The sequence below is a fragment of the Squalius cephalus genome, assembly GCF_949319135.1.
Source record: "Squalius cephalus genome assembly, chromosome: 24".
Taxonomy (NCBI): Eukaryota; Metazoa; Chordata; class Actinopteri; order Cypriniformes; family Leuciscidae; genus Squalius; species Squalius cephalus.
Genome location: NC_137145.1, coordinates 31,577,680 through 31,603,468, shown reverse-complemented (window position 1 = coordinate 31,603,468; position 25,789 = coordinate 31,577,680). Strand labels below are relative to the sequence as shown.

Here is a 25,789-nt window from a genome sequence, read left to right as displayed (position 1 = left end):
TAGGGGAGTTGGATGAAATTTTAAACTGATTTAGTAAGTTTTGTTTTGTAATTGTTCAATAAAACCATTTTTATGTGGTTTTTGTATGGACTTGGAGTCTAGACACCTAGACACCTATAGGAACACATGGTAAAAAAAGCTATTGGTAAGAATTTTTTTTGCAGATTGAAAAAAAAAAGCCTAACTTTCCCTACCTATTAGTAAGTATGCACAAAAGTAATAGAGGTGAGTGTCAAAACAAGCACTGCTTTAACTTAGCAAGATGACACCCATGAAGAACAGCAAATTGGGCATTTCCAGTGCGGTTAGCAGACATCAAACATCCAAACCACAAGAAAAACCAGCTTGCAAACGAATACTTTCACTTAAATTGCTCACCTTCGTCATAGTTTCACTGAAGATGCCTTCAGAGTTGTTGAAGACTTCCAGGACTACATCGGTGGCGGTCATATTTGCATATTTTTCTCTAAGCTCTGAGTTTCCCATCTGGGAGTAGATCACAGGTCCTTGGGTGGGATCCAGCAGGCTCTTCTTGATCTTAAACATTTTGGCATCCACCTCCTCCTGAATCTCCCTCTGAATGGTTTCTTTGGCCTTTTCCATGTGGAAATACTCAGCAGCCCATGCCTTATTCAACGTCTAAGAACACAGCATGAGCAAATAAAGTCTTATAGTCAATATTGCGTACTGACCCAACAAATGCCACCATTGGATTAAGAATGATGGGAATTTTAGAGCGCAACAGTTTCCCAGTTCCAGAGTTTGTGAAAATTCTTGAAGGATGCATTTTCAATGCTTTGTAGATAGGGATGCACCGATATGAAAATTTTGCAGATGCCGATAACCAATAATTCTTTATACTTAGATAAAAGTAAAAAGCTATTATTTTGTGTAGATCCATGTTCGAGGCAGTTCGACACACACACACACACACACACACACACACACACAGCAATGCAATGTGAAACAACGGCAAGCACACACGCAACTTCTACGGAAGAATGTATTCTCGTACAATTTCGACTTTAATCTCGAAATTCTTTTCGAAAAACTTTTATTTTTTTTACGGATTTCTTTCTTTCTTTTTTCTTTCTTTCTTTTCGTTGCAGTTCAGGGTTTCCATAGGCTATTCTGATCATGCTATGACATTTTCTCGTTGTGCAGCTGCTCTAGGGCAGTATTTTCTAACCATGTCGGGGGAGTTTTATGCGAATGCGTTTTAGAATAATGTCACTTGCCAGGTCATGTAAGGGCTAGACTACAGAATTTATTATACTTGTCAAAAACGAGAATAGGAACTCCAATATGTCTCTCTTTACATTTATTTTGTCCCGGTGTCGGCTTCAGCTAAGAAAAGATATTGTTCGCCCCTCATGTCCAAAGTTCATAGCACACGTTAGATAACCTTCCACAATGAGTGCAGGCTCTTTGGTGGAGCTCTGCTTTGAATGAAGTTCCATCGTGACAAATGAATGGACAACTTGCGGAGTGACATGAAGACATGAATCATAGGCACAAAAACGTTGACAGCGGTGAGCGGTCATTATGTTTAATAATCCCCGAACCGTGCTTTGCGCGTGACCCGCAAAAAAAAAGAAAAAAAAAAAAAAGCGGATTTGCATGATTTACGAGAGCATAATTTTCAGGTCGGAAAAGCCGGATTGCCGGATTTATCCGAAAAAAAATCACACCCCTGAATAATGTTTTCATTAGAGATGAATTTTTTACAATTTTCTAGGCCGATTCCGATTTCCGATTTTTCATTGAGTTTGACCTGCCGATACCGATTTAAATTTTTTCTAACCACTTTACAGCACACACAAATATTTATTTTCGATCTTTTCTTTAACCCTTTCACGCACAAGTTTAAAATATTCTAACTGACACCCTCACCCCCAGAGTGAGTTTTTTTCAAGGCGAACGTTCCCTTTAATGTTTCCATGGCGACGCGTCACGCGATACACCGCAGCCACAATAATACTGTATGACAGATGTGTCGCTTTTATTTCGCTTTTCCTTTTTTATTCAAAATATTCACAAACTTGCTTACCATGTCATCAACTAGCCTATATGATGATATTCCGATTCTCTAATACGTGTAAGTGAGTGTGTTTAGTTGTTTAAAAACCTTTATAAATAATCTTGATCTATAACGTGAGATGGGCGCCGCAATGTTGTCCTGTCAGTCGGATTTACAGCACGTGAATTCATCAGTTTCTCCCGAAATATATGCAAGAAAGTGGCCGGTGAACTGAGAAGAATAGAGTAAACTTTATAGTTACCTCCACTATGTTTGTCTGATATGATTATGAATAACACATGTCGGCAAATTGTATTTTAATATACTGATATTGCTGCTTCCACAGACATCAGTGTGTATTATTTAAATATCTGAAACCTAAAATAAACATTATGAGGTTGAAAACACTGCTTAGTTGTGATATATGACGGCGCTGATCGTGTCCGACTCTGGCTCAGCGCCAGCCAACGCGCGAAAGCACAGTTTGAATCTGGCAGTGATGTGACGTCACTGAACATTCTAAATGTGGCACCGTACTCTCAGGGGCACAGAAATAAAAATCCCATATATGAGGCCGTACCGCTCAAAAGGTTAATCATGCGGCGCCCGAGTGCATTTGACAGGCATAAAATTGGCATATGTCAGATTGACCGGCCGGTCGCCGGTCATGGCCGATCACGTGACAATCGGCCAATTCCGGTCACCAGCCGATCAATCGGTGCATCTCTAGTTTTCATTATAATTTTATGTAGCCGATATGACAGACTTGCGCTGCACATGTTGCACTGAACTCTATTTTCCTTTTTGAAGTGATTCCGATCATATTTCAAGCAATTCAGAACCATCATGTTGAACAGTGGCATCTGAAGTGTCTCAGCTGAAGGAAATAATACATTGTTTATCAGCTTTAATATATCAGCCACATTTTCTTATCGGGCCGATTACGATAACATTAAAATGAACATATATCGGCAGACACCGACATGGTGGCCGATATATCGTGCATCCCTATTTGTAGACTGAACCCTCAACACCGAATCAGACATTTCCGAAAGAGGGGTGGACAGACCCAAAAAATATGGCAACAACAATAGGGAATCTTACCGAAATGGGCAACCCAAAACTCTGGATTCTGATGCCGAGTTCATAAGGCGACTCGCAGCTATAATGGTCTGCAAGGTGCTTCAGGAAATCAACAAGGTCAATTCTAGGTGTCGTGCTTCTTCTCCGGAATATTCTGAGACTCTAAAGCAAGCAGAAAACCATAGTGTTACGTCAACCCAGATGTATATGAATTGTTTGTTTTTTTCTCTGTATTGTGTCTTCCCTATTATATTGGTTATGTTGTGTGTGTTAAACAAGTGCAGTGCTGTGGAAAAGAATTTCCCCCTGGGGACAATAAAGTTATTCAAAGTTATATGAGTATGTTGAATACTGGTCAAGAACACAGCCAATGCCAAGCTGACTCACCTTAAGAATGTCCACAGTTGTAATCTGACATACATCATCATCTTTAGTATTTGCATCTATTTTGAACATTCGGTGGATAAGAGGGATCTTGCAGAGAGGGCCCAGATGGAGTTCTTTAAAGTGTTTCTTGTTCTTCAGGTTGGCCAGACCCTGTCCCAGTTCGTAAAGTGTGCACACGCTAGACACCGCCTCCACTGACTGACGGGGAAAGAAACACACCAAGTAAGCTCATTTATAAACCTTACTAAAAGTGTACTTGCGCCCGAAAGCAAAAAATGTTGTAAGCCAAATAAATGTCAGATTTATAAAAGCGAGTGTACGCCAGAACCTGCGCAAAATCCCCTTTATAAACCCAGTCAGAGGAAGATTGTGAACATGCGTCTCCTCCCCGAAATAACCATATATGAGCTCACAACACCTTGTTTACTGAGCATATCCTCATCTGCATATCATTTGCATATGCATATTCATGCACGTGATACCATGTTTATCGGTACAAGACATTAGGAGAATATGAGATACGGATGTGCGTCACATTACATTGTGAAAAATCATTTAGTAGCCGATCCTCGCCTTGTTTTTAATAAATAAATCAAAATAGTATAAAACACATTTCAGAGAAAGTTTTTCTCATTCTTTTTCACTGGACAAATAGTATTTTTAATTGCTTTATATTTTTAATGGAAACAGATTGTGTTCATTATTGATCATTATTTGCGTGTAAATATTTCCTCAGATCCACGAGTTCTGCTATTATCATGCGCTGAGCAAACATTAAAACACAGCATGCCTCAGGAAAAGTGTTTGAACGCAGCGCATCCACTACAAATATTTCTATTTATTAGAATATATACAGAATATAATCTTAACTCCATTGAGAATGGCATATTTAATCTAATGTGTATATCAGATGTAAAACAGAGTTTAAGGGCCAATCTCATTTCTCTGTCTTACCCCTTCCCCTTCCCCTACCCCTTTGTCTGCGTCTTCCCCTTGCCCCTCGATACCGAGTGAAGGGGGGTAGGGGGAAGAACATTACTCTAAGAAATGAGACACCACTCGATTACCGTTTGCGACATCTTCCCTTTCCGCTAGCTGGCTGCTACGTCAACAGAGGCGATACGCGTTGACATAAACAAACGAAGATGCCGTCGTCTCGGGTTGTGATATCGATTGCCTGGTCTCTCATTATCTTTGCACGCTTGTGTGCCATCAGTCAAAGACATTGTTTCATTGTATTTAACGGCGGCGCCGGCGACACCATAGCTAAGCAAAACATTAGCAAATGGCAAATAGCGCATAGCTGCTAGCTAGCGGTTAACTAGCGATTCAAAACAAAAACATTACAATTAACACCGCTTGAACGTTTTATTAAAAGTATCATAAAACACGAGTGTCATTAAACTGCTGAAAATACTTACATTTGTGCGACTCACTTCTGAGAAATCCCTACCCCTCTCTTTCAAGTGTGGTCCTCCACAAACTTCGTTTCAAGGGCTATGTAGCCCTACGCCTTGGCCCTAGCCCTTAATCAAAATGAGAATTGGGACACCACTTCCCCTCACATGAGCGCGCAAAACTGAGGGGAAGGGGTAAGAGTAAGGGGTAAGACAGAGAAATGAGACGCAGCCTAAATCATTCTTTTATGTAATTGAACTGTTACTGTGAAAATGTACTGTATTTGTGATTAGGACTCATAATGAATATTAAAGTGGTTTTCCTTCATCAGCCGTCAGTCCCTCAGATCAACATCGGTGTCTCCAGAATATTCACACGCATGATTAGAGTTTACTTACAGATGTCCTTACACATTCTCCCGTCAAGTGTGTTTTTATAAATCACAACTTATGTGTGTGAAGTGTGAACTTGTGCGTACGCTCTTTCAGGGCCTGTTTTGTGCGACGCAACCGGTCTAAATGAGGCCTCGGAGACAAGTCTCATCACAAACCTACACTGGGACTTTTGTGTAGACCTCATACCTCAATGTACAGATTGATCTCCTTGAGGGTGCGCTGAAGGTCCTGCACTGCAGGAAGATGCCGACGAGCATCCACATTCAAATCTTTCAAAGTAGACACTTGCAGAAGTGAGCAAACTCTGCTTATTACCTTTGACAATAGAAAAAAAAAATAGTCATGGTATTGACATTGGGATGAGCACAAAATAGGTCTGGATAGTGCTGGTCGGTATACCGGTTCATACCGAAAATACCGGTGTTTATTTTTGTTATGATATGATTTTTTTAATATACCGCAATACCGGTGTATGTCACTTTAAAGGGGTCATATGTGACCTGATCCAGCTAAATGAGTCACAGTGACCAAAATTTCAAAATTGAGATTTCGGTATTAATGGAAAGAGGAGACCATAAGCTTTCAAATGATATCCCTTCAAAGTCATACCTTGAATGGTTGTAAAGATATATACATCTGAATTATGGTCGTCTGCCCTCTTTTTCCAACTGAAAACCTGAGAAAATCGCTTTTGAAGTTTTTTGCCCGTTTTTTGTTGATATCTTTCAAAATCCATTGCATTTAAAGGGATGAACTATTTATTGTACAGCTTAATTTGACCAAAGACATTAATATATGCTATTATGCCAGGCTGAAGCTCAAATTATTTTAAAGTTGTTTTTTTTTTATAAATAATTTAAAAGGCACTTTTACAAACATTTACTAAAATCAGAAAGATTGAACAGAGGTGCTACAGTTTTGCTTGAGAGAGGGTGTGTGTGTGTGTGTGTGTCTCTGTGTGTGTCTGTGTCTGTGTGTCTGTGTCTGTGTGTGTGTGTGTGTGTGTGTGAAAGAGAGAGAGAGAGAGAGAGAGAGAGAGAGAGAGAGAGAGAGAGAGAGAGAGAGAGAGAGAGAGAGAAAGTGAGAGAGGCAGAGAGACAAGGAAAGAGAGAACAAATAATGTTAGCCTATGCAATCATATCTTTGTGTAGGCTAGTTGACAATAACAGTGTAACATATTCATAACGGAGATACCAACAGTTAAATATTGGGTTAAAATAAATCAAACACATTGTAATGGATTCTCCTTGCAGATAAATACAATCACAGAATAATTGCACTCACTCACATCCATACACGATAAATACCACAGGGCTGTCACTTTCGCTGTCGCTGTCATCAGAGGATGACACGTCTCCAGATCCAAAAAAATCACTAGCCTTAGCCACTCTTGATGACCAACAGCAGAGCTTAGGTTAGAAGCCTCCAGTGAGTTCAACGCTTTTGGCGACTTTTTGGCGACTTTGCTCTCTTTTGACAGCGACATTTCTCAAATTAATAATATTTAATCTTTCTGAGGAGATCTGCTAGCTTGTTTACACAGAGCGCTGCGAGTCTGACAGGAGGATGGCTGGACCAATCGCGTGCCGGTCAGTCGAAATGGGGCTTCCCATTGACAAATGATCAGCGTTTGTGTACATTTCTTAGCTTTTTGATTGGTTCTATACAACGTGTAAAACCATATTTGGAGAGCAGAGACGTTTGAGGGGATTCCCGGGAAATGCTCAGAGGTGACGAGAGGAGTTGAGAAAAGCAATATTCATTTCCAGCGAATTTAGTCAAACTTTGTAAACTTTAATAGTCATTTAAATACCTTTACTCAATTATCTGGACTACGAAACTTTAGGAGATCATTTTTGAATGTCTGTTCTTTGAAATTTAGCAAAAAAATAAAATAAAATAAAAAAATATATATTATTTCATTGTTTTTCCACATAATCGGCCCATATCTTAAAATGGAACGTTGCGACTTCCGACTCATTTCGCCAGATCGGGTCACACTTTTACAAGTTGATTGTACTGAAATGTGTGTTGGCAGTGCCTGTACACAACCATCATAAAATGATAAAAATCCATCCAGTATTTTTTTTTTAATCTTCTTATATGTTTTCCCGTCTCAAATCAAGCCGTTCGATTTTGTGACGTCACACGGTCGGACGCCCACTCCCACGATTGTTGATTGACAGCAGCGTTTCAACACAGACCCGCCCTCGCTCGTGAGCGAGCTGTCTGTCATCATAGTCCGTGCGTCATTGTTGATACGCTGGAGCACTGTCTATGAGCAGAATGGCGTCTAAGCGATTGTGGTGTTCTGTTCTTGGGTGTAATAAGGAACACAGCAATCATTTTGATGTTCCTAAATCCGATCCGCAGACGCAGTGGCTGAGTTTTGTTTTCGAAGGGAATATTCCCCACGATCAACGTCAATGCTTTCATGTTTGCGCGAATCATTTCACACAGCAGACTGCTTTATAAACAAGGAGGGTCAGTATAAAGCTGGTTTTGCTAAGAAGCTGCTCCTGAAAATAGGATCGGTACCAACAATTCGTGTTCTTGCTGCACCTCCAGAAGAAGAAGTGAATGTAACGTTTTATTAACCTTTATATTAATATTTATATTAATCTTTGAAAATCGCTTGCACGCTTCACGATGAATGCAGCTGTTTACACTCAGTGTACATTACGGCATGTTTTCTATGTACGACGTTCTCAATATAATTCATAATCCCACATTTATAATGAACAACGCGTTATGGTTATTGTGTTAGAAACGGTGTGCACACAGAACAGAACAGGTGACCAAAGCTCATTATCATTTAAAGACACATGCACCGGCATGCGTCGCGTCTGAACGCGTTGTTGTCTTTGGAGCTCCATCGACCGATTGATTTATAATTCTTGATTTCTCTTTAAACTCACTTACAACGAACATTTTCTACTTTTCCTCACCTCATAGTTACAACGCGGACTGTTGAGCAGACGCGTCTCAAGCCTATGATCCAACGCTGGATACTCCTATAGGTTACGTCTGTGGATCACGGCTGAACGCGTCTTCTCCACACTCATTTACAAACAAACATTTTTTCGCCTATCGTGCGTCTACTCTACACCCGTACCACTAAAAAGACGGATTATATCCAAGACTTCAGCCATAAATTAGTATTAATATTGAAAGCATCACTGGTAGCGTCGTTGCTAACTTAACGTACTGTCCATCTGTTAAAATGGCGAATATATCAGATGTAAGTAGTCTACCTTTTGGTGCAGGTGAGGACACATTTGAGCTGCACGCGGTGCAGTCTGAGCTGGAAGCTGTTGAGAAACAGATCCACGACCTTTTAGTGAGACAGGCCGAGCTGATAGACCGGCGTTTGGCTCTTGAAACATCACGCGCCGATGCACACAAATCAGAGATTAACGTCACTAACCCGCTGACTCCGACCTCGTCTACTCCGTGCGTTTCTCAACATCGGTCCCGAGCGTCGAGGTCGCGATCAGCCATGGTCTTGTTCACTCCGGCTCGCGGAAGACGCGAGTCAGGTCTAGACCAAGAAAACTCTCTCCGACCCTCCCGGTTTTCGAGATATCCACACAAAACCGCTTCTCCCCTCTTCGCGAAACAGAACGCGATGCTGTGATCATCGGCGATTCCATCGTTCGACACGTACACGCTAAGTTAAATAAAAGTAAGGTGCATAGTCACTTCTTTCCTGGTGCTCGTGTTTCTGAAATCGCTGCTCGCGTTCCCGAGATTCTGAACGAGCGCGTCGGAACTGTGGTCCTGCACGGGGGAGTGAATGACATCAGGCTGCGCCAGACGGAGGTTCTGAAGAAAGACTTCAGGAATCTGATCGATACGGTACGCAGCACATCGCCTGAAATAACGATCATTGTGTCAGGACCGCTTCCCACGTACCGACTAGGTCATGAAAAGTTTAGTAGATTATTCGCGCTAAATGAATGGTTAATGTCATGGTGCAATGAGCAGAAACTGCTCTTTGTAAATAATTGGAATCTGTTTTGGGAGCGTCCTAGGCTTTTCCGCGCTGATGGCTTACACCCAAGCAGATTCGGATCGGATCTTCTGTCAGATGGATCTAGAAAAAATCTAATTGTTATTAAACCAGAAAATGTTGCTATTAGTAATCAAAAACAATTTCTAAAGCTAGGTCTTCTAAACATTAGATCACTCTAAGGCAGTTATTGTAAATGAAATAGTCACAGATAATAGCTTCGATGTACTTTGCCTTACTGAAACCTGGCTTAAACCAAATTATTATTTCGGTCTAAATGAGTCTACTCCATCAGGATACTCCTATAAGCATGAGCCCCGTCTGATTGGTCGTGGCGGCGGTGTTGCAACAATCTATAGAGATATTCTCAATGTTACTCAGAAAACGGGCTATAAGTTTATTTCGTTTGAAGTACTTGTACTAAATGTTACGCTCTTAGATGTTAGAAAAACATCCCTATTATCTCTAGCCTTGGCTACCATATATAGACCGCCTGGGCCTTACGCTGATTTCCTAAAAGAGTTTGCAGATTTTCTCTCAGACTTATTAGTTAATTTCGATAAAGCATTAATTGTTGGAGACTTTAACCCTCTGGGGTCTGGGCTGTTTTTGGGGCCCTTGAGATGTTCTGACATGCCCTGACATGCCCTGACATTTGTGCTTTTTTCAGTTGTTTATAAACATATTAATGGCAAAGGTGTAAATTCACTCTATATAGCACAAACAGGGCTACCATAATATGTGAGCCACGTGTATGTACATGTTTTCATTTTTGAGAGAATAATGTTTATGCATGGTTATTGAAAAAACTAAAAACTAAAGTTTCTGAAATAAGGCCACAAAACACATAATAAATATGTGTCAATAAGACTTTTGACTAATGGATGTCGTCGCCTAGAAAATGATGTGAAAATCATCCTGCCTAATCATTCACATAAAACGATACATTGATTTAAGTTTTGTGAAACACTTCTAGTTTGGAAAGCCAATATGCGGATGGGGCGTAAACGATCATGCATATTTAGTAGTTCACACCTGATGTGCTGAAGGGCCGCTGTGCCTTGGTGAAATGGTGTTTGTACGTGAAGAGCTCTTTTCCAAAACGACATAAACCTAAAAAGCTGCCTCAAAGATCCACCAAAAGTAATGATTATGAATATGTAAAATATTGCAATAAGACATTTTAATTGTTTATTAACTTCTGGCAAAAATGAAGTTGACGATAGGCTATTGACTCGCGATCTTCGCAGTAGGCTAGTGAACGCACCGGAGAAATGCACATTTATTAGGCTACATAGTTTTTTGTTTTGGATGGTTTTGTTTAGAACCAGCTTTCTGTAAATATATTTCACATTTTTTAGACATGTGAGGCGAGTAGGCTACGGTCTGGTTAATGATGATCTCCAGTTCAAGCACCTTATGTTGTGATTGCTAGCCTATATTTACTTTTTACGTATTAAATCCAGGAAATTTGTTAATGAAAAAAATATTAAAATTAAGATACAATTAATACAAAACGAAATTCGTTTTAAAGAAAGGATTTGTACTTTCTGTTTTGAGGTCTCTGTGAAAGTTTGAAAGTCTTTTAGTGCTGCTTTCAGAACGCTCGCGTCCATAATGGAGAACTGTCACGTAATATTGTTTTTTCCTCATAAATGCGAACACGAAAAATAAAAGACTTTTAAGTAAAACTTACTCCGAAATTGTGTCCTCGGCGGAATTCGCTCTTCAAAATGCTGCCGTTCATCGTCTCAGTTACAATCTTCCTCTGAGGAAAAGGTGCATTCTTCCTCGCTGTCCAGAATCATCTGAAGGGCGTCTTTACCGGAGAAGCGTGCCATACTCAAAACGCGATGAACTATCAGTAAGTCTGATGAAGAAACTGTGTTTTTATGGCATTGATCGGGGGGGCGGGTGCGATGCATACTAGATCACCTAAACTATTTACCATGTGAATAGCGCCGGGGGCGGGGCGGCCGCAGCTTATTATAGAGATAATGAGGCAGAAGGAAAAACGGTACCTCTCCTTGCTTTCAAACGGATTACATGAGTTGAAAACATTTGTTTTTTATATAAATTACTTCATTTAAAAGAAGAGATTTCAAGCTTCATAAAGACATATCTCACATGTCTGTGTGAGAAGTATTCACTGAGTTACAGTTCATTTTCGGACGCGTTTCAGAATGGACTACACTGACAGAGAGAAGGCAGAACTCGCTTCGTGTTTATTTTTCTTTATTTGGCGAAAAGCACCACACTTTGTTTTTATTGTGAGTATACACAAAAACAATACACATTTAACAGAATCGATTGATGTACGAAACTCCTATGAAAAATCAAAGTCAACAGAGTATTTATTAGTTTCTTTTACACTGATAAAAAAAAGCGAGCTGGTATCGCCGGCGATACCGCCGACTCCAGGGGGTTAATATCCACGTAGATAATTCAAATGATGCGCTAGGGGCTGCGTTTACAGATTTATTAAACTCCTTTGGGGTCAAGCAAAACGTTACCGGACCAACTCATCGTTTTAATCATACACTCGATTTAATTATATCACATGGAACCGATCCAACCGATATAGATATCATTCCACAAAGTGACGATGTCACTGACCATTACATGGTAACTTGCATATTACGTACTCCTGTAATATATCATGCTGCGCCGCGTTATCGATTAGGCGGAACAATCCTTCCATCCACCATAGATAATTTTTCAAATTGCTTATCTGATCTGTCTCAGCTGCTCAGTGAACCCAAACAAACAGATGAACTTGAGGAATTAACTAGCACTACCAATTCTCTCTGGAACATTGGATATTGTTGCACCCATTAGATTAAAAAAGGTCAGAGAGAAAAGTAAAGCACCATGGTACAACAATACTACGCATGTTCTAAAGAGAGAAACCCGTAATTTAGAGCGTAAATGGAAAAAAAATAACTTAGAGGTCTTTAGAATCGCATGGAAAGACAGTATGTCACGTTATAAAAAGGCCCTAAAAGAGGCCAGGGCTGAGCATCTCCGCAAACTAATAGAAAACAACCAAAACAATCCTAGGTTCTTATTTAACACCGTGGCTAGACTAACAAATAAACAGATGTCACCTGAACAAAATATCCTGTTACAGTTTAGTAGTAATGATTTCATGAAGTTCTTCACTGAGAAAATAGAAAACATCAGAACCACAATTGTAAACGTTCAATCCTCAATCGCGCCTTATAATTCAGCCTCAATTATCACCCCGCAAGAACAATTACAGTGCTTTACAACTATAGAACAAAAAGAGTTAAATAAACTTATCACTTCATCTAAAACAACAACATGTTTACTAGATCCTATACCAACTAAACTATTGAAAGAAGTGTTACCTGTAGTGGAAGAGCCTCTCCTCAATATTATTAACTCATCTTTATCTTTAGGTCATGTTCCAAGAACATTTAAACTGGCAGTTATAAAACCTCTCATTAAGAAACCACAATTAGATCCACATAATCTAGCAAATTATAGACCCATTTCAAATCTGCCTTTTATGTCTAAAATACTAGAAAAAGTTGTGTCCGCTCAACTGGGCTCTTTCTTGCAAGAAAATGACACCTATGAAACGTTTCAGTCTGGATTCAGGCCGCACCATAGCACTGAAACTGCGCTCGTTAAAATCACAAATGATTTACTTTTAGCTTCTGACCAAGGCTGTATCTCAATATTAGTTTTACTTGATCTTAGTGCTGCGTTCGATACTATAGACCATACAATACTCTTAGATCGACTACAAAATTATACTGGTGTTCAAGGACAAGCATTAAGCTGGTTTAGATCGTATTTATCTGACCGCTACCATTTTGTTTATTTAAATGGAGAAAAATCGATCATAACTCCATTAAACCATGGAGTGCCGCAGGGATCTGTGTTAGGCCCTCTGTTATTCTCAATATACATGCTGCCACTTGGAAATATTATAAGGAAACATGGAATTAGTTTCCATTGTTATGCTGATGACACTCAAATCTATATTTCATCACGGCCAGATGAAAACGCTAAATTATCCAAATTGACAGAGTGTGTTAAAGATATAAAAGATTGGATGACGCGCAATTTTCTTTTATTAAATCCAGACAAGACAGAGGTACTAATCATCGGTTCAAAAAACCACCCACAAAACCTCTCACACTACAACTTTAACATAGTAGGATGTCCTGTTACTTTATCCTCTACAGTAAAAGACCTGGGTGTTATATTAGACTGCAACCTGTCTTTTGAAAATCATATTTCATATGTTACAAGAACAGCCTTTTTCCACCTTAGAAACATTGCTAAGCTACGTAACATGCTATCAGTTTCTGACGCAGAGAAGTTAGTTCATGCATTCATGACCTCGAGACTAAACAAGATACAGTTAGTCCAAAATGCCGCCGCCAGAGTTCTAACTAGATCAAGAAAATATGATCATATAACACCAATTTTATCATCACTACATTGGTTACCTATAAAGTTCCGTATTAATTACAAGGTATTGCTACTGACTTATAAAGCCCTAAACGGCTTAGCTCCAGTCTGTTTAACCGATCTTCTATCGCCCTATAATCCATCGCGCTCTTTAAGGTCACTAAATTCGAGGCTTTTGGTCATACCTAAGATATCCAGATCCACCAAAGGAGGGAGAGCATTTTCACATTTAGCTCCAAAACTCTGGAATAGTCTTCCTGATACTGTTCGTTGCTCAGACTCGCTCTCCCAGTTTAAAACTAGATTAAAGACGCATCTCTTCAGCCAGGCATTCATATAATACTTTTAATCTTACAGTTAAATCCGACCTCTAGTTCATAAACGCCAGAGGAGAACTGGCCCCCGACTGAGCCTGGGTTCTCCCAAGGTTTTTTTTTTTTCTCCATTAGGTCACCTGATGGAGTTTTTCGGTTCCTTGCCACTGTTGCCTTTGGCTTGCTCAGTTGGGGATATTTAATTTAATTAATCAATCAACGATACTATTGATCAGCATTACCAAACGTGGACGTTCCACTAGAAACAAACATTGATGCATGGTTTTAATTTATTACTGTGAAGCTGCTTTGATGCAACCTATGTTGTGAAAAGCGCTATATAAATAAACTTGACTTGACTTGACTTAAACGGCGTGCTGAAAACAGAGCTGTTTTTGACAAATGAGCAAATGAGTGTTTTCTTACAATACTAATGAGAATTTTTAATTAAAGTATATTACAAACTTTTAATTTAGACCCTAAAGAATTATATTAGCTTGTACAAAAATGGCATTATACGACCCCTTCAACAAAGTTGGGAACACGGCGCAACACTGTTTGATAGGGTCTTTTCACTGTTGCACTGTGTGGTGATGCACAGATGTATGAAGATGGACAGGTTAAACTATAATTGATAGCTGTCAAATTATATTACAGTGTTTCCCCATACATTGGTTCACAATATCAAGACTGCCCGGCACAAATAGATTTTCCAGAAGGCTTTGACATTGTTAAATAAACATGAGCACTGCATCAAAGTCAAAACGCGGCATGGGTGTTTGTATATGAATGTATTTGAAGGGAACTGACTGTCTTTAGAAAAGTTTCTATGTTATTTTCATTCAATCTTTCTTTATCTTCCCTGATAAAGCAGCGTTTATGAGCGCCTCCTGCTGGACCTCTTTGTAAACAGCATCATTTTATGGGGTCTTACAAACCTGTATTAATACTAGTGTGGGATTTTTCTACAATATTCACTCATGACACTAAAATAGGGCATTCTAAGTCAATCCACTGCAGTATTTCCTCTTTCAATCAGAAGAAAATGTGGTTAACACCCAGTCATGCTTTCAAAAAAATAAAAAAAATACACCGTCATGTACCGTGAAACTGGTATAATTTTTAAAAAAATACCGTGATATAAACCTTTGATCATACTGCCCAGCACTAAGGTCTGGATAATTTCCCAAGACACAAACCCTCTCAATGGTCACATGCTCTCCTTCGGCTGCAAGGGTTCTCATGACGTCCTCCGCCAAACTGTTCACTTCGCTTGAGCTCATGGCCTTTCTCCATCTCCCAACATTGTTTTCATCTTCCAGCAAGGCTTCTGCTGCCCTCATGTTTGCACCATGAGCCTCCCTCATCTGGCTGTAGAAGGACTCATAGAAGACAAGCCCTCTTCCCTCCTTCAGTTTCTTCTCCTCAGCATTGGGCATCTTGGAACCAAGAACTGGGAAGTCACTAGTGGACAGATTACCAGAGGTGGTTAAACTTGCCTTGGGCCGAACCACTTGTTCATCCACCACAGGTTTGGACTGAACCTTCTTTGGTTCCTCATCAATCTTCTGTTGTGGTCCTACAAGAATAAAGCCAACAATGAGTTTTTAAAGACTTAAAGGAGAACTCCGGTCAATTTTAACATTGAGCATATTTTTTTGTAAATTTGAAAGATATGAATAAAAGTGATGTTAATTCAGCCAGCGCACATACCTGTATTTACTTCCTGTTTTCGGTCGAAGTCCACAGTAGTCGATTGTCGAGTTCACGCGCGTGATCATAGGTAACTAAACAACTCGACAATCAACTACTGTGGACTTCGACCGAAAACAGGAAGTAAATACAGGTATGTGTGCTGGCTGAATTAACATCACTTTTATTCATATCTTTCACATCTACTGCAGTCAGATTCACTGTGTTCACTCCAGGGTTCGTACACTTTTTCCAAGGTCAAATTCAAGCACTTTTCAAGCACTTTCCAGGTCCCTTTTAAAGCTTTTACCAGCACCTTACACTACCGTAAATTACATAATACATAGTTAAAATTATTATTTAGTGTTTTTATCACATCAAAAGAGATAAACAGCCAAATGTTTCATAATAGCAGAGGGCTGCACGATATTGAAGAAAAATTAGATATGCGATAGCTCATTAAATAATGCGATATTCAATATGCGATACGATAATGCTTAAAGTGTGTCAGATTAACTTAAATTATCTTTAAAATATCTTTATCAGCCGTTACGATATGCAATTATGCATATTGTAATATATACATTTGCAATATTTCAATATATTGTGCAGCCCTAATATTTAAGCCAATCACAAGTTTTATTCTTCAAAATGTATCACTAAGTATATAGCCTAAAGCATATGAATAATATACTTTTCATTATATTAATGTCCAAATATTGCTTACCAGATAATGTGATTTATAGGCTGTAAAACTGAATTAATTTCAAATATGAAGACTTAGGATTTGAACAGAAATATTTGACAGGCCTTCCCGTTTTGGGACACATTCTTGATACAGACCAGGTTTGAACAATATCTGAGTGGACAGGCACCTGCCTGATAAATGTATTTCATTGCCAAGATGTCTTGGGCCAAGACATAACGTTAGCTAATACATTTACTGGAATAGAGCAGTGTAAATATTGCATAGGGCCATCCTAAACCTTACAGTAAACAATATACTTCTTATGACACTGACTGATTTCAGTTCAGCAATCAACGACTGTTGTTATGCACTGGGCTAACGTTTGCAGGTTAATTTGCACGTTACAGTTCTATCATTTTGGCAATGTTCACGGCATATTCCACAAATGAATGTGACATAACGGACATGCAATACTTACATTACATTATCACACCAAGTACTCTGTCACTAATGGCCCTTTCAGATAGGACGCGGACCCATAGCGCGGACCGCGCTGCGCTATTAAATGAAACCGATATATTTCAATGGCTTGCGCCGCGCGACTCAGACCAAAGCGGAGCTCAGCGAGCTCGCGCGCACGCCGTGGTCAAAGTTTAAAATAGTTACTTCTGACCAAGGTTAGTTAGCACAGGGGTGGCAGAGGTCAGAATTCCACTCGGGCCTTGCCATCAACTGGATACCCCTGGGTCTGTGTTTCATGCCATGTCTCATTTTAATGCAACATATTAGATTAGGAACATTGTCACATTAACTAGGCCAGGGTTGGCAATCTGGTGATAGCGGCTTGTCTGCGATGGTGGGAGTTGCCAGGGTACTTGGGGTTTTCTGGGCTCTGCGGTATCTTCCCTTGTTGATGGGCGGCACGTTCTGGGCACATCCTACAGGCTGTGGGTGGCAGGGCGGAGACGTGACAAAACACAACACGACTGGATAATAGCGGTAATTATTTGCTACTGCATTTAGTTATTTATTGTATATTATGATGCTGGTGGAAATAATGGTAGTAATTATTGATATTATCATCTTTATTATTGTTACTATCGCTATCATAAGTAGTCGGAATGGTGACAGTGGTATCTTTTTATTTATTTATTTATTATTTAATATTTTTTGTTAATTATTTTGTTTTTGTTTTATTTGCCTTGAATAGTTTTTTTTGTTTTGTTATATTGTTAATGTTATTAATGCTAATATGTCATTAGCTATATAGAGCATATGTACACAAACATACATTTCTATTCAGAAATTTAAACAATTCAACTGTTGTTCCGTTGAGATCCAATTTGATGTTTCACTGTTTTCACTCTATACATACACCGTTCTCACTGTAATTTCACTCTTTGCATAATAAAAAAAAAAAAAAAAAAAAGTTTAAAATAGTTCAACTGTTGCCGCTGCGTGGCCAATAAAAACGGTGCATCCAATCAACCGCGGAAATCAAAATGAAAACTCCGCCTACTTTTGCTCTGGCCAGCGTAAAGCAAATCAATCTGTATCTGATTCTGAACGGCTACATTTTTTTTCTCCATTTAATAAAGAACTATTTCGCCAGAAAGATATTTCTTGTGAAAGAAATAGCCTACAGTTACAAATTCAAGCATTTTCAAGCATTTTATCCAAAATTCAAGCACTTTTCAAACCTTGAAAACACAACATCAATATTCAAGCACTTTCAAGGATTTCAAGCACCCGTACGAACCCTGTCACTCTGAAAGGAATCACTCACATGGCTGGGCACTTGTAATGACACATCAAGGATGTTAAGAGGCTAAAAGCAGGTTTAAAACTTGCCCCATTTAAGTCAACAGGGTGCAAATTTTAAAAAGAGGATAACACAGTGTAGGTCACAACACCGATTTTTGTCGTTGTTCTCTGTACTGACAGCACTCCAAATTTACAAAAAAATGAGCTCAATGTTAAAATTGACCGGAGTTCTCCTTTAAAGGTATAGTTCACCCAAAAATGAAAACGACCCCATGATTTACTCACCCTGAAGCCATCCTAGGTGTATGGCATTCTTCTTCAGACGAATACAATCGAAGTTGTATTAAAAAATGTCCTGGCTCTTCCAAGCTTTATAATAGGAGTGAATGGGCATAATATTTTTTAAGTCCATTCAACTGCATCTATCCATCATAAAATTGCTTCTATCCTAGAGCCCTGCACGGGCCTCAAATCAGGCTCAGGCTGCTCGCAACAGCGCTCGCAAACGAAATGAGCAATAGTCAATCTAAACAAATTAAATTAAATAAATCAAAAACAAACTTGCAGGTTATCTTACCTCAAAAATGCACCACAGAACATGGCCATTCTTTTTTCCAGTAGTTTCCAACAGTTAAACGAAAATAAAGTCCAATCAAACGAAAAACGAAAAACATCAGTAGTTTCCAACAGTTAAACGAAAATAAAGTCCAATCAAACGAAAAGTTAGAACAGTCTCTTACAGAGCATCGTGGAGAAAAAGAATAGAATCCACAGTGGAAGATTTTAACCCAGTCCTCTCTTCTATCACGCGCGATTTTTCTCTTAATATTCTCCATTATTTGCACATGAGGTGAATCGTTGGTTCCGCTGACGGGAAACCACCTGTGTGCGCGTGCGTGCGTGCGTGCGACTGTCATGTCAATCATATGTCAGTGTAATTATAAGATTATGAAAGTTATGAGATTATTAAATGTCTTTCTATGTTTGTTTTTCTATCGTCAACGTCAACTTCTCATTTTTTTTTTAATTAATGTCTAAAAATATAAAAAGATGGATAACTCAAAAAAGGCCCGAGGCCCGGCCCGCATGTGAACTATGACGTGAAAATTGGCCCGAAGCCCGGCCCTAGGGGCGTAAAAAAGTCGGGGCCCGTCGGGCTCGGGCTGAAATGCAGGGCTTTATTCTATCCATCATTAAAGTGCATCTATCCATTATTAAAGTGCTTCTATCCATCATAAAAGTGCATCTATCCATCATTAAAGTGCTTCTATCCATCATAAAAGTGCATCTATCCATCATAAAGTGCTTCTATCATCATAAAAGTGCATCTATCCATCATAAAGTGCTTCTATCATCATAAAAGTGCATCTATCCATCATAAAGTGCTTATATCCATCATAAAAGTGCATCTATTCATCATAAAGTGCATCTATTCATCATAAAAGTGCTTCTATCTGTCATAAAGTGCATCTATCCATCATAAAAGTGCATCTATCCATCATAAAAGTGCTTCTATCCATCATAAAAGTACATCTATCCATCATAAAAGTGCATCTGTCCATTATAAAGTGCTCCACACGGCTCTGCTGGGGTTAATAAAGGCCTTCTGAAGCGAAGCGATGCGTTCATGAAAGAAAAATTTCCATATTTAAAACATTTTTAAAAGTTATTTAAAACCATATTTAAAAAGTCGACTTGTGCCAAAAGAGTAACACTCGAACTTGACGCAAAACGTAATGACGGCAATTGACACCTCTCGCGGTTCAAACACACAGGTTGTATGTCAAGTTCTAGTGTTACTCTTTTGGCGTAAGTCGACTTGCGTGCGTCCGTCTGCCAGAAGCTAGATATTTTAGTCAATAAAGTTTTAAATACGGATATTTTTCTTACATGATTGCATCGCTTCACTTCAGAAGGCCTTTATTAACCCCCGCAGAGCCGTTTGGGACACTTTTATGGTGGATAGATGCACTTGAATGGACTTAAAAAATGGTGCCCATTCACTCCCATTATAAAGCTTGGAAGAGCCAGGACATTTTTGAATATAACTCTGATTGTATTCATCTGAAGAAGAATGTCATATACACCTAGGATGACTTCAGGGTGAGTAAATCATGGGGTCATTTTCATTTTTGGGTGAACTTTCCCTTTAAGAACAAGGAACTGTTTATATAACTGTATATACTCTTACTGTCAAGGCACTTTGCTAGTGCTTGTTTATCATCTACAACTGGACAAACGGAGTAGGTTTTTAACGGCAGTGCAGATTCAAAGAAGAGGGAGTAGCCATTCTCCAGTTCACTAATGGAGTTGCTTGCAGCTGGATATTTTCTTATAACCTCTTTAACTCTATCAGATCCTCTTGCTTCATTTCACAACCTCTTTGAGCAAAGTCAGCTCCCAAATAACTTGCTTTCAGGGATGGATTCGCAGGTAGGGCTGCACAATTAATCGAAAAAATCATTCAGATCATGCTGCATTCACGCGTTATTGGTCACACTCACACAATAACAAAATAGGGTTGTGATGGCTGACCGACATCACGATGGAAAGCCACCATCGTGATGTCACGCCCCCCCACCCTGTCAAGACCAGCCCAGTCTCACGGCAGTTTGTGAAAGGTCACGTAATTTAATCTACTGATTCGTGTACACTAGTGGTTGGGAACGGAACCTATGGCTCACGAGCCATACCTGGCTCTTTGGCAAAAATCATGTGGCTCACAAGGTCTCTCACCCTTTACCAACAAACGATAAAAAAATTAAGACACATCAACAGAGATCAGCTCTCTGCAGAAAAAGCAGCCAATTACAATTCCCTTGTTGTAGAGCCTACCGAAGTTAACCCTCTGGGGTCTAAGGTGTTTTTGGGGTCCTTGAGATGTTCTGACATGCCCTGACATTTGTGCTTTTTTCAGTTGCTTATAAACATATTAATGGCAAAAAAAAATTACACACTATTTAGCACAAACAGGGCTACCGTAATATGTGAGCAACAAGAATGTACATGTCTGCATTTTTGAGAGAATAATGTATATGCGTGGTTATTAAAAAAACTAAAAACTAAAGTTTCTGAAATAAGGCCACAAAACACATACTAAATATGTGCCAATAAGACTTTTGTCTAATGGAGGTCGTCGCCTAGAGTTTTTTCTTCAAAATGATGTGAAAATCATCCTGCCTAATCATTCACATAACACAATATGATTTAAATTTTGCAAAGCACTTTCTGTTTGGAAAGGCAATATTCGAGTGGGCGTCAACGATCCAATGACACCATCATGCATATTTAGTGGTTCGCACCTGAGGAGACAATGGGGCCCACATACTTAATGAGCCATTCATTCAGGTGTGTCACTGAGCCACAAGAATGCAAAAGCAACAGTTGGAAGCATCTCAATTCTTTTTTATTTTTCCACAAATTGTGCTTGCAAATTGGCCTATAATATCCAAGGAAAACATGTCTAGTAATTGTGCAGTTAATTCTCATACTGTATTTTCAGTTTTGGAATATTTATCCTCTCCCCAAATTTGTCACTAATAAAACACAATAAAACTTATTTAAAGAAAAGGCTTATATTTACCTTTTAATAGTTTGTTTACATCTACCTTGTAAATATATTTTTTTTATTAAAAAGGTTACAATTACAACAACAATTCAAGTGTAATCTTTCTTTGTAAAAACTAAAGTTTACATTTTATCATACATATTTCAAAGTTAAGGATTTGATTGATTATTTGATTACTTTATTTTTGACAAAACATACTATATTTAACATATGAGCAAAAATTGGCAACAAAAGCTTATTTGAGGTGGCAGATATTTTACAGTAAAAATGTATAATCTATCCAAAACTAATCAACGAAATGTTGTCTTTCATATGTCTGTAACATAGGTCTTTCGTTTTTATTATAAGAAATATAAATGTTAATTTGCAGTTTAATACGTTGCTTATACAAATACATTTTATTTCGACATATTTCAGTCGATTTTTACTCAGTATAGCAATACAGTTTGCTAAAAGCAAAACATTCACTCACACACAGAAACGCCTGACTGTAACGTTGTTTTTATGAAATATTAGGGCATATAAATGTTAATTTGCCGTTTAAAGGGGGGGGTGAAATGCTCATTTTTACTCAATCTCCTGTTAATCTTGAGTACCTATAGAGTAGTATTGCATCCTTCATATCTCCAAAAAGTCTTTAGTTTTATTATATTTATAAAAGAAAGATAGGCTGTACCGAGTCTTTCCGGAAAAAAACGAGCGGCTGGAGGCGGGCCGTGTGGGCGGAGCTAAAGCTGTGCTAACGCGCCGAGCTAACAACACACAGAGACATTTGTTCAACAGTTTTACTCACCGCCCGGTTCCAACGCACGACCGCGAACCTTTATCATTGTGACTGCTCGATCCTTAAGCATTAGACGATCTGCAAATCCGTCGATCTGGGCTTTGTTTATAAAACAATCATCGTCGAAATGCAGGGAACAAACAGTCTTGCACAACCTCCGTTGATGCTCTGGAAAAACATACTCCATCCACAGGTCCCTTAACGATGGGTTCTTTGGGAATCTGTGCAGGGTTGTCTTGCCCTGGCAACCAAAAACCCACTTCTTGGTGACATTGACTTCCCTAAAGCCGAGCATAGCGCTTTGATGGGCGTACTGCTTTCGCTCTCTTCTCTCTCTGATCTACGAGTGCGCGCGTGCCCTTAGGACCCGTATAAGGAAATTCCGCTACATCTGACGTCACACATGCCCATACTCGAAAAAAACTTTCCGAAACTTGTGACAAACCGGAAGGAGCATTTTTGGAACAGAAATACTCCTTCAAACGTACAATTTAATTTTTGAAACTTTGTCCATGTTTAGCATGGGAATCCAACTCTTTAACAGTGTAAAAAACTCAGTATGCATGAAATAGCATTTCACCCCCCCCTTTAATACGTTGCTTATACAAATAGCCTACATTTTATTTCAACATATTTCAGTCGATTTTTACTCATCTCAGTATAGCAATACAGTTTGCTAAAACATCATCATTCATTCACACACAGAAACCGTCTTTTTGGGAGTTGTGGTATCAGCGCGCCTCTCTGCCGTTCATTCACAGAAACGCGATTCACTTGAGAAGGAAAAAAAACTTACTACAGTATTCCTCAGCTCAGTCGGATCCTTGCTCCTTGAAATAGCCTACCTGCACTTCTGAGGTACATTTTCCACTATTATTATTCCTCACAGCGCTGCGAGACGGTGTAAACAAGTACAATGTTAAACTTGTGTTTTCTCAAGCTGATATGGGGGCGTTCACAGTTTGCATCGATTGCCTCAGTCATTTGCGTTTGAATAGCGCACGCTCTCCGTGGGCGGGTCACATTAAAAATAATTAGATGAGATGAGAACGACTGACATCTCGCTCTTTTCTTACAGATTACATGAACTGAGAATATTTGTTTTTTATATAAATTACTTCATTTAAAAGAAGAGAATTCAAGCTTCATGCCTGTGTGTCTGTATGCCTGTTTGACTGAGTATATATACTACACTTTGTTTTTATTGTGAGTATACACAAAAATAATACACATTTAACAGGATCGATTGATGTATGAAACTGGTTTGTAAGATCAAAGTCAACAGAGTATTTGGACTCTCGTTTGAACTAATAGGAAAAAAACCGAGCAAATCACGTCGGCGTGATTGCCGACCTCAGAGGGTTAATTTTATTGCATTTATTTGAGCCTTAAAGGGATAGTTCACTTTGAAATAAAATTTTGGTATGTTTTAGCTTACCTCAAGGGCATCCAAGATGTAGGTGTCTTTTTTTCCGCAGTAGTTTCAATTTTGATATGTTTAGGTCAAACCGTTCTTGTCTGTCAGTCATTTCATGCAGGTCTATGGTCACTGTCTCAAAGAGCATGCACAAAGTCCAAATTAAAACAATTCCCCATCGTCCAAATTAAACAATTCCCCATCGTAAGTACACATTGATGGCCTAAGACACGAAACGAGCGGTTTGTGTGAGAAAACGAACAGTATTTATATCGTTGTTATCTCTTGAACACAGCCGCGTCCAAATGATCTGACGGCGCGGGCGGGTATAGATGTATACACTAGATGTCCCTTGGCTACGGTTTCGTTCCAATGAACTGCAGTAGCGAAGGCGACATCTATGTATATATCTATACCCGCCCGCGCCGTCAGATCATTTGGACGTGTGCTGTGTTCAAGAGATAACAACGATATAAATACTGTCGTTGGACACCTACATCTTGGATGCCCTTGAGGTAAGCTAAAACATACCAACATTTATTTTCAAAGTGAACTATCCCTTTAAGTTGACAAATTACCTGTAGGTGTTGAAGCTTCAGCCATGGCACTCCTGTAGAAGATTTGCCCATTTTCCACGTACAGCTCTTGGCTTAGAGAGTCAATGAAAGCTGCAACTGAGGAGAACCCCAATTCTTTCTTGCTCAAGGGTCTCCCATATGCCCTATTATAAAACGCTGCTAATTTTGAAAGAGGAATGCCTCCCTGGTAGCTTTTTACCAACTCCACGACATCTTTGCATCTCTTTTCAAAGACTTCACCTGTAAAATATATGACAGAACTTTCAGGATAATGTAAGATATATTTTAAGATGGCTTCCCTGACAGTACTTATTATCCTTTACAAAACAGCTACAAAAATAGGAGTAATAAATCTAGCAGTTGCATATAATGTGAAATCAGTACCTGTAGAAACTATGTTTTTCTTGTGAAAGATCACACCATCTTCCAGTATAAGATACTTGTTAAGAGAGGCCACAAACGTTTCCATCGACGAAAAACCAAGTTCAGCAGGTAAAAGGTCTTGTTTATACCTATGAGCAAAGATCTCTGCTAATTTATCAAGAGGAATTCCTTGAGGGTGTTTTTTCACTGTCTTGATGACTTTCTTACAAATTTCACTCTTAGGAACGCCTTTTGGGGGTTCCTTATCCAGCTCCACAACGTCTTTAGAAATTTCATCAATATAAAAAAAGAGAAAAAGCATACAAAACATATATGAGAACTACATGAGAGTAAATGACATAACCCTTAATTTTACTGCATTTATTTGAGCCATACAAGTTGACAAATTACCTGTAGGTGTTGAAGCTTCAGCCATGGCACTCCTGTAGAAGATTTGCCCATTTTCCACGTACAGCTCTTGGCTTAGAGAGTCAATGAAAGCTGCAACTGAGGAGAACCCTAGTTGATTCTTTCTCATAGGTCTCCCATAGGCACTTTTATAAAACACTGTTATTTTTGAAAGAGGAATGCCTCCCTGGTAGCTTTTAACCATCTCCACGACATCTCTGCATGTCTTTTCAAAGTCTTCACCTGTAAAATATATGACAGCATTGTCAGGATAATGTAAGATATATTTTAAGATGGCTTCCCTGACAGTACTTATTATCCTTTACAAAACAGCTACAAAAATAGAAGTAATAGATCTAGCAGTTGCATATAATGTGAAATCAGTACCTGTAGAAACTATGTTTTTCTTGTGAAAGATCACACCATCTTCCAGTATAAGATACTTGTTAAGAGAGGCCACAAACGTTTCCAT

General features: G+C 39.0%; 2 protein-coding genes across 2 annotated transcripts in view; one reads left to right on the top strand and one right to left on the bottom strand.

Moving 5' to 3' along the window:
- Positions 1–25,789, top strand: part of LOC307152670 (uncharacterized protein) — a gene marked incomplete at its 3' end in the record, with an annotated part of 191,251 nt that overhangs the window by 111,217 nt on the left and 54,245 nt on the right. The gene's annotated exons all lie outside the window — the stretch shown is intronic.
- Positions 316–25,789, bottom strand: LOC307152070 (uncharacterized protein; the record flags this gene model as incomplete). Its single annotated transcript, XM_079860464.1, has 9 exons — positions 316–639; positions 3,125–3,265; positions 3,491–3,688; positions 5,470–5,598; positions 15,255–15,634; positions 24,547–24,786; positions 24,931–25,191; positions 25,321–25,560; positions 25,705–25,789. 9 exons carry the CDS (start codon positions 25,787–25,789, stop codon positions 316–318), a joined length of 1,998 nt encoding a protein of 665 aa, XP_079716590.1.